This window comes from Erigeron canadensis, chromosome 6 (assembly GCF_010389155.1).
Source record: "Erigeron canadensis isolate Cc75 chromosome 6, C_canadensis_v1, whole genome shotgun sequence".
NCBI classification, from domain to species: Eukaryota; Viridiplantae; Streptophyta; class Magnoliopsida; order Asterales; family Asteraceae; genus Erigeron; species Erigeron canadensis.
The window spans coordinates 7006040-7016450 of record NC_057766.1 but is presented as its reverse complement, the minus strand read 5'-3'; the positions used below and the strand labels follow the sequence as shown (position 1 = coordinate 7016450).

General features: G+C 30.9%; 1 protein-coding gene across 1 annotated transcript; it reads right to left on the bottom strand.

Moving 5' to 3' along the window:
• Nucleotides 1-7674: 7674 nt before the first annotated feature.
• On the bottom strand, nt 7675-10411 carry LOC122605889 (nicotinate N-methyltransferase 1). The gene is given in 5 exon segments (XM_043778845.1): nt 7675-8137; nt 8276-8340; nt 8467-8888; nt 9998-10151; nt 10154-10411. Coding segments are annotated over 5 exon segments (1113 nt in total). The 5' UTR covers nt 10320-10411; the 3' UTR covers nt 7675-7831.

The window sequence follows — 10411 nt, the reverse complement described above, 5'->3', positions numbered from 1 at the left end:
GGTTGAAAACACAAGTGTTAGATTGATTAGCAAACAAAAACTGGCCATAATTTGTGCTTTTGTGATTTGTGGTTTGAGATAATTGTATGGGACGTTGGTTTATAGGAGGTGGGATTTATTAGGAGTTTCGTTTATTGGAAGGTGAATGGATAAATTAAATATCGAATGGAACGTAAATTAATATTTTTGATGTGGTAATTTATCAATCAATGAGTTCGTCCTATCAGTAATATATTTCAAAACTCATCATAAAATGGAAAATCAAGAGTTTTAAAATTAAATCATGTCTCTCAAGTCTCAACTTAGCATGTATATACAAACATGTATATATCTATGTCTAAAGTTCCATAAGTAATTTGTAAAGGGTTAAATATTTTAGGATGTATTTTATTTGTACACTTTTTAATTGTGTGAAAAAAACTTTCATTTGGTAATGAATAGGTCCATTTTCGAGATTTGAGAAGGAATGAGGTTCGAGGCAGAAGATAAAAATAGGCTCCTCCCAAAAAAATAGTCGATAAAGTCATCATTCAATTAATCGAGTAACAATCAAGAGAAATTAGCTACAAAAGAGCTTGTGACCGGTACAGTATGAAGCTTTAAAAGTTATTTTTCAAAAAAAGAAAAGTATTTAACTAGTTGGTCCATGTGGGAAAACTTGTAATGTGTTAATATTAAAGTAGCCAAACGAAAGTCCTAAAAATGTCCATAACTTTAATTTTAAAATACAAAAATGTCTCTTGAGCCATTTCATACTTTCATATACCAATAACCAATGCATCTATTTTGGTTGGGCCTCTTCCAATATTGGCCCCTTTTCCCCTTCCTCTAAGCCGGACCTGGTAATAGACAAATACAGTATTATTTTAAAACTAACTATTGTTGAGAATATTGTGTTTTTATGGATTAATCACGGGAAGACTAACGTACTTTTCAATTTGTATACGGTTTCATTATATTTTTTTATTGATAAGTTTTACCCACAAACTTTTTTTTTGTACACGGTTAACCCATATTATCGGTAATCACCCTTTTTAATGACATGACAACCACGTGGATGTTTAATGAAGCTGACATGGATTTATAATGACAGTTTTAATCATTGGATGACTAATGTATTTTTCTTTTTGTACATGGTTGCCCATTGAACTTTTTTTTATTGATGTGTATTACCAAAAAACTTTTAAAATTGTAATTCGTAATTCTGTTGGTTAGGGTTTGTGCGGATTTTAATTTCGAGTATTTTGGTACAAATTTTCGAGTTTCAACTCAAAGAAACAAGAGAGAAAATGTAAATTTCTAAATTGTTTTTTAGAGAAAGAAACAGTTTTGAAGATTTAAGTATGAGAAAGAACCATTTTTGAAGATTTTGGTCAAACATGTATAAATTTTAAGAGTTTGTTGCTAATACACATCAATTAAAAAAGTTCAACGGCTAAACATGTACAAACGGAAAAGTACATCAATTAAACCTGTGTTTTTATTACTAAGAAGCTAACCTATTTTGATATCGTTTCATAACAACTATTAGGTAGATGTTCATTTGAATCCTTAATTTTTCATGAAACCCAAGGACCAAATCCTAGCCATTTGATCATCTCAATCAATGGCTAAGATTGAAACTTATGCCTTAATTAAAAAAAAAACACGGAGGGGCATATATGTAAATTTGCTTAATAAATAAAAAACTTTATTTTCCCCTTTCAACACACACAAACACACACTCTCTCTCCCTCTCTTCTCCTCCTTGGACCACCACCATATCTAACCGCCGCCACCACCACCACCACTACAGTCTGGATCTTTATCTCAAACCACTGGCAACAACAACAACAACAAGTAGAAGATGATGTTTTAGATTTTATTTGAGTGATATTTTATGTAATTTATGTTTTTTATAAAAAAAAATTGATAAACAAACCACATTTATCCATGATTTGTAGTTTTTTCCTCTTATTTTTGTTTTTTATATGATAAGAAGTTGTATCTTTGGTTGTTGTTGTTTAAAATTTTTATAATGAGTTTTGCCCACAAAGTGTTTGATGAAATGTTTAAACCAAAATGTATGTACTAAATCAAATTTGATTATATACGTATTTACTGATTGTACAGCCAATCATACTTGATTGTACATAGATCTATTTTAAAATCTGAATTTGTTAAATTTGTGTTTTGTAACTTTGTGCAATCAAATTTGATTTTGTATTGAGGTTTTAGTTACTTATGTTATTATGCCTACAATCATATTTGATTTTTATTCCTACAGTGTGAAAATCCTATAAATAATGAACTATTCAAAATCAAAAATGATTTTATACGTACATTGTGAAAAACCTAATACTTCAAGCATATGTATATGGACTTAACTCTTTTGACACAACTTTAATATCACAATGACCAAACGGATCACATTACCTGCATCAACCCGTTAGATGACAACTTGGGTAAACCTTTAAATTTCTACATGATCACAGTCATTTTGCCAAATTCAAATAGAAACTTACTTAATACACATATATTTACTTATCGTCTTTCAACAACATAACCAAGTTTTACAACAATAGGTATACTAGTTATAGGCATATTACCAAATGACTAGATATATGTGACTAGATATATCATTGCAAGGTCAAAAGAGATATTTGTACCATAATAACCTCAAAATCGGCACAAGTTATTCCACCTTATCGTCGTCACTTCAATACTAGCAAATCATACGCCTGACTTCCTTTTCCTTTGTCAATAGTTACTCAACCTACCTAAAACTTACAGAAAAAATACAGAGTAATTACGTATTGATTTAGGGATCTGTATCTATATATATATACATACATATGTAGATATACAAAGATATATATATATATATATATATAACGAACCTGAAATTAGGCCATAAAGATGAGGAACAGATCTGGAAAAAAACACAGAGTTACTACGTATCAATTTAGGAATCTGTATATATATATATATATAGGGGACAATCAAATAAGAACAGTCTTAAAATAAGAACGGTGAGAACACTTCAAAAATATCATTTTGATGCATTAAAAGTCCATAAAACTAACATAGTGCATAACTAATTATCATTATTTAAGTGTATAGCAACACAATGGCCTGTCAAAATCAAGAAAATCATGTTTTTTGTTTTGTGCATCCATCTTGAATGCATATTCTTCAAAATGATGCATCCACCAAAAAACGTGATTTTTTTTATTTTGACGAATCAATGTGTTGTTAAACACTTAAATGATGATAATTAGTTCTGCACTATGTTAGTTTTATGGACTTTTAATGCATCAGAATGATGTTTTTTAAGTGTTCTCACCGTTCTTATTTTAAGACTGTTCTTATTTTAAGATTGTTTTCACCGGAGTGTTACCCTATATATATATATATATTAACGAACTTGAAATTAGGTCATGAAGAAGAAACGAATCTAAAAACAAGAAACGAATATATTAGGTCTCGCTTTTGGGGATATATCTACACAAATACACACACACACACACATATATATTATACATATATCTGAAGTCGAAGCTAAAATTAGGTCATGAAGAAGAGGAAGATATCTAAAAAATAGAAACAGAGCTATTAGGGCTCGATTTGGGGATCTGTATCTATATATACATACATATACATATATATATATACTAACGAACCTGAAATTAGATTATGAAGAAGAAAGGAATCCAAAAAAGAAGAATCAGAGAGATTAGCTCGGGATGTTGGGGAAACCGAGAGTGAATTAAACGAAATGAAATTTATCATTAAGGTAGATGAATGGATGTTGTGTTATATCATAGAGTTGGAGAATTTATTTATCACGGTATAAATTACAGAGGGATTGGTGTTATAAAATTATGTTGTAACTTTTAGGCCATGGGTTCTGTTTTACTCTTTTTTACCAATGCTAATTCAATTGGGAATTTTAAGTCTAAGCATATTTGAAACTTGACTGACAAAATAAAAAACACATTATTAATCATCATAGTTATCGATGAAGGTATATATATATATATATATATTAATCATCAATAATTATCGACGAACATATATATATATATCTATATAATTATTAAAACAATAGTTAACTTAGCCTTTTAAAAGCCTCTTTAAATTTAAACCTATGTTAAAATTTTGCCACCTAAGATTTATCATATGTGGCATTATAATATGTTTTTGACAATATTTAACAATATATTTAATTATTTATTTAGATTGTACGCGGATCCTAAATAACCCGAATGGGTTTCACTAGGTTATAACTTAACCTAACCTCTTTTCTTTTTTCTCTCAACACACGCAAATACACATCGAAAGGTTGAACATGAATTTAGAAGATGAATTGATTTGTTACATGCTTGCATCTTCAAGTTGTCTTTGTTTATTAATCCTTGAAAGAAAAAGTTAAACCCAAATTGTTTATTCTTAAACATTTGAAAATCAGGATTCCTTTTTGTTAAAGTTAAGCCCAAATTGTTTATTCTTAAACATTTGAAAATCAGGATTCCTTTTTGTTACACCCCTTCGTCTTTTGTTCATATTCAAGAATGAGACTTTTGACTTTTTTATATTTATTTAGTATTATATATATATTTGTTTTCTTGATTCCTTTAGCGGATTCCAATATTGTTTCATCTTCTAGGTTTTTGTGATTCTATTTGCCCCTTGAATCAAATGTTTGTTATATGCAAATGTATGGAAATTTGGTTGGATTGATGTCGATACCTATTATTTGAGGTATTATTTGTTTTAGGTTTCGTTATTTCTTGAAATTTGATTTGTTGATCCATCTTACATTTATTTTTTAGGTCTACTAATAATTTAAATTATTTTTTTTCCTTTCCATTTGGTCATGTCAAGCTTCAACTCAATTTTTTCCCATGTAAGAAGGAATATGTCCAATGATTCATGGCTACTACAATTGCCACAAACGCATTGTGCTTCACGATGATATTGTTAGACAAGATTTTGTGGTAAATATTCATGTACTTTTTATTTTATTATTTGAGATAGTAGGATTTAAGAATAACTTAGATTATCTTTTATGAATGGTAATGTGGAATGAAGGAGTTTCTTTATACACAAATATGTTGGCTTTGGTATAACATCCTTACCATATGTTTCTTTTGTAAGCATCAGTAAATATGTAATAGTTTGACAAATTTTGATTATTTAAGGAACTAATATAATTATATAAAGAGAGACTTGTGAAAGGTGGTAAGAGACATTCTATTTAGAATCGGTAAATTGGTTATTTTTTTCAATATCTGTATTTAGTTTTGGTGCAACAGATATGCAACTGGTTATTTGACCCATAACTCTTAAGCTGAATTTTTTTGTCCACACATCTAAAACTTATCACAAGTTGTGATAATTAGATAATCAATTTCATTAAGCTAACCCAATGATCCCCGATACAACTTTGAGGCTTATTTTTGTTTAACTTACATTTGATTTTTCAGGGTGATGAAACCGTATGTAAATATTGTTGCGGGAGGTTTTTCTACTTCGCGAATATATATTGAAATTGGTTGGTATGTGTTGACCCATAAACATATCCTATTAATTTGCATTTATGTAAATATAATTAGTAAAAGGTTTAATGTTTACAAAAGCTACAGTTTTAGTTTCTCATTCTGGTTGTTATAGCTCTAATTTATATGAACTTTTATATGTAGAGTTTAAAAGACGTAGTAACAGAACCATTTTTGGGCTTTTGTTTTTATGGTCACTAGAGATTTAGAGCTTCCAGGTTGAGTCGTGTTAGTTTTCACTAGGAACAAGAACATAGCTCTATGTGACGTATTTTTAACGACTTCTCTTCAATTTGCAGGACATTTCCACGCTATCTGGGTAGTCTATTTGGTTCTTCTAGCTTGGTTTTGTAAAAGCCTCTCACCCAACAAAAGTATCAACATCTAGCTTAGACCTGTTTTCATATAAGTGTTGTGACATATGTGATGTATATGAATGAAGGGTCATAGCATGAGTAGCCATTTGTGTTCGTAACTGTTGTAACATCTATATAATACTACTTTGGATTGTAAAGAAATTCTAATTAGTTATGTTAGTTCACATGTATTTTTTTTGCGAGTATAATGGTAGATTATTCTGCCGAATATTCTTCGAAGTTAATGTTGTTTTATAATAGAAGATCAAGAGGATTGTTGCACGATTGTTGTAAGATCTTTTATGGGTCGATACTTCAATCAACATTCTTAAACAACCGTACATCGTGCGGGTACAAAACCTAGTATATATATATATCATTTTTGAAAAATATTACAGGATTTCAAAATTAACGTCACTCTTTACGATATACTAGATTAAAAATTGTGACATAATCAGTGACATCTTAGGGAATGTCTCAAACATAGCGACGCATTTAGAAACATGTTTGGGATGTGTCAACATTTACGACATGGTTAGCGATAGATTTTAGGACATCGCAAAAATTAACAACATTGTTAGCGACATGGTGTATCTTGTCTCTAAATTTCTGACAAAGTTATTGACATGCCAGAGATGTTGCAAAATTTGCGATACACTTTACAACACAATTTGTGACAATTTGAACTGGATGTCGCTAAACTGTCGCTAACTTAGTTTCAAATTAGTAACATAGAAAAGAATGTCGCTAAGCTTGTCGCCAATCTGTTGATTTCTTGTAGTGAATCAAATGTGATTTGATATTAAATCATATATAAAAAACTTTGGTTTAGAAATTTTATCAAACACATTGTATGCAATATTGTACCAAACAACAAAGTCAATTGAATAACTAATAAAATTTAGCAAGTTCAAATGTTAGAATAGATCTAATCACATATTCTCAAGTTACATTTGATTATCACCTGAGAAAATTCGAATTTACATTGACAAAAAGCCATATATTTGTATTCAATAAATATTCCATTGTTTATTAACATCTTCAAGATCTATTGATGAAGACTGATGGAGATGATGATGATGACGGAGACAATGATGGCTGTACTTTCGATTGGAACGTGGTGGTGACTTGAAGATGGTGGTGGTAGTGTTGGTGGTGGTAATGGTGCTGGTGATTTTCCAAGAGAGGGGAGAGAGGAAGAAAGAGATCTGTGTGTGTGTGTGTGTGTGTGTGTGTGTGAAACTAGGAAGAGTTAGCAGGGGATTAAGATGATATGTCAAATGACAAAACTATCCCTCCGTGTACTTTTTTTAGTTTTTAATTGACCATTGATCAATTTTGATCCAAGGGCTAAGATGTGGCCCTTGGATCTCACCAATTTTTAAAGATTTAAGGGGATACAACTCATAATTATTAATCAACATGTTGGATTTATCGGCATCCAACCAAATAGTATGGTAATTGAATTAGGTGCAAACAAGTCGAATCAATCCATCAGGTCGGGTTTCACTTAAGTCAGGTTGACATGCTTGTGGGATTTTTTCTTGGAGATCCACTCTACGATCCGGTTAAAATAGTATAGATAGACTACTTTGTGTAGCATTACTGGCCTTTATGTTATAAGTTTGAGTTATTCAAAACACGTCGTTTTAAAATAGAAACTTAGATGAGATATAATGACAGTCGTTCTATCGACCATGTGCCCATCATGCATCACACGACCTTATTAACGGCTTCAAACTCATAGTTGTTTATTTTTGGACTTCGATTGTCTTTGATTGTTGTATCAAATTCGTCATTTTGCATATATTTTGGCCTATTGTTGCAAACGGATTGATAACGCAGAAATGCCACCGAAATACACGTAACCATACATGGTGAATGAAAAACAAAAAATTGAAGACACATGCTTTCGACACACTTTATGTTGTGTAGTCATTTTCCAAATTCAAGCAGAGTGTAAAAATAATCTATATAAATAGCTCGGAAACTAGTGAAACCAGCTGAAATGCCGAGTTGACGATACTCCTCTTCAGTCCGGTGTTTCCCTTTAGCACGATAAATAGTCATGACAAAGATGTCACCTTCAAGCAACGCCCTGGTGCGTTGACTATTATCATCATCGGTGTTGTCTGGCAACACCGGCTCACAAGCAATGAGCTTACCCCCAACTGGAATCGCTTTGAAACAATTGATCATGATTTTCTTGACCTCGTCATCTGTCCATGTCGTTAGAACCCACTGTGCGCGCCCAACAATATCAACAAAAAATGAACCAGGGTGAATCCTTTTAACAAAATTTAAAGAAGATCCACAACTAATTAAAGAAGGGTTATAATTCACATAAAACAGATGTGTTACAAAAATTGTTAATACTACCTTGGTGAAAATTGCATCACCCTTTGGAATAGATTCGAACATATCACCACCAACATGTGTGACACCTACACAATAATAATAGACACATAACCGACAATGCAAAGCACTTTTTTTTTTACATCTATCTATGCGTGAAATATCTCGTGAACATAGTAATATCACGTGAACATTATAAATTGTAATTGACTTACCATCAACTTTTGGGACTTTTGCAATAACTTCAGGCAAATCAAAGTTAACACCTTTAATATTGTCATATTTTTCTAAAATCATCCTCAAGCAATCCCCTGCATTTCCACCTACATCCACCAATCTTTTGACACCCTTAAACCCGTCGTAGTTTTCTAAAATTGTATTCATAATGGGAACCGATACTCCGGACATTGCTTTTTGCATCAAATCATTCATCTCGGGTTTCTTCCCTTAGATTTCGTATGCGGTCTTGCCTTCGTTGGCCTTCACAAAAGGCTCAGTTGACGAATCTACTACCGCCTCGTGCACCACTGCCCATGCCTTCATTAGCTCTTCTTGATGGTGTTGTAGAACGTATGGACCGTATGATAAACCGTTTTCATTGGTTACTAGCGTCATCCCAATGTCTGTTAGTGAGTACCTTTATATATTTATAAAGACCATACGGAGTTTAGTTCATAGTTTTTAAAAGAGATAAGTATTTATAAGTGTAACAAACTATGAACGAACGTATATTGTATGAAAAATTTAAAGTTGTGTTCATTTAACGAAGTTTCAAATTTTGTACATTGCATGATAAAATTAAAGTTGTTTATAATACTATGTTCATTGTGATCTAACAATAGAAGAATCAAATATAAGACATTTTTGTAAAATGTCAATGGAATTGAGAAGATGCTTTTTAAATCATAACCAATGATATTAATTTAAAGATCAAGGTGTATTCAAGTTTCCAAGTAAAAGTAAAAATCAACTTTAATTATCCATCTCAGTGTTAACTGGTCAGACAATTTATAAATAAGATTAGTACCTCAAAAAGTAATCAACTATTTCAAAGTATGTATAGTATTTCGATTTAGTTTAAGTAGCTTGTTATTTTATCTGATTCGTGTAAAAGATTAACCACTGAATTGGACAGAACTAAAAACAAATCATATACATATATACAATCCCATTTTTATATATGTACTAGTTAATCAATCCGGGTTCAACCTGGGTATGTTAATTAAAATTTTAAATTATAAACTATAAACAAAATTATGTAATGTTTTTCTCAAAACATTATAACTTGATATAAATCTAATAATTCAACTAACACAATAATGATATAGTTAATAAATCAACTAAATAAAAAGACATTTTATTTTGTAATATTATATAAAAGATATTTTTTATTCTTTAAATAAATGATTAATATATTTATAAAACATGTAAAGAGCTATTTCTATTTTATTTATATATGACATCATAATTAAAAAAAAAAATTTAAGATAAAATATGGATTTGTCACATCAAAAACTTTCTAAGAATACTTGTAAAAAACAATCTTGTTTTATTATATAGAGAGATATTATTTTGTTTAAGTACGGTATATACACTATTTCGATCCATTTGTGTATAGTGATTACATAAGCATTTATCTCTTTATAAATTTCCCACAAAAACTAATGAAACTCTAAAATACCAAAACAGAATTATTATAAGTATTAAAACACAAAAAACTTTTAAAACATTAGTATACATACGTACCTTCTAATTGGCTGGGTAGCATCAACAGTAGAGGTAAGATGCTCATTAAAAACACCATAACTCGAGAGCAAACGAAGAATACGCTGGAGGTTTTCGGCGTCTCCAGTGCTGGCTGGCAGAATACTAGATAGAATCTCCGAAGCCGAGAGGGGGTATTTGTGCCATTTTGCCAAATGGCATCAGTCACATTAAGACGAACCACGGCGTTAAGTGACATTGGGACGCTGATCATATTTGCAAGCTCCATTATTGCTAGCCTGGAACTGTTGCTCGCCGTGATGCTGGTGGAGTAGTGTGTTCCGTGATCATCTTTGTCTCCCATTTTAGCCAGGGTTTTGAAACTAGAGTTTGTCAAATGACTTCCTTACACACACATATATTGTTATATAGGGCTAGCAAACTAATGTTTGTAAT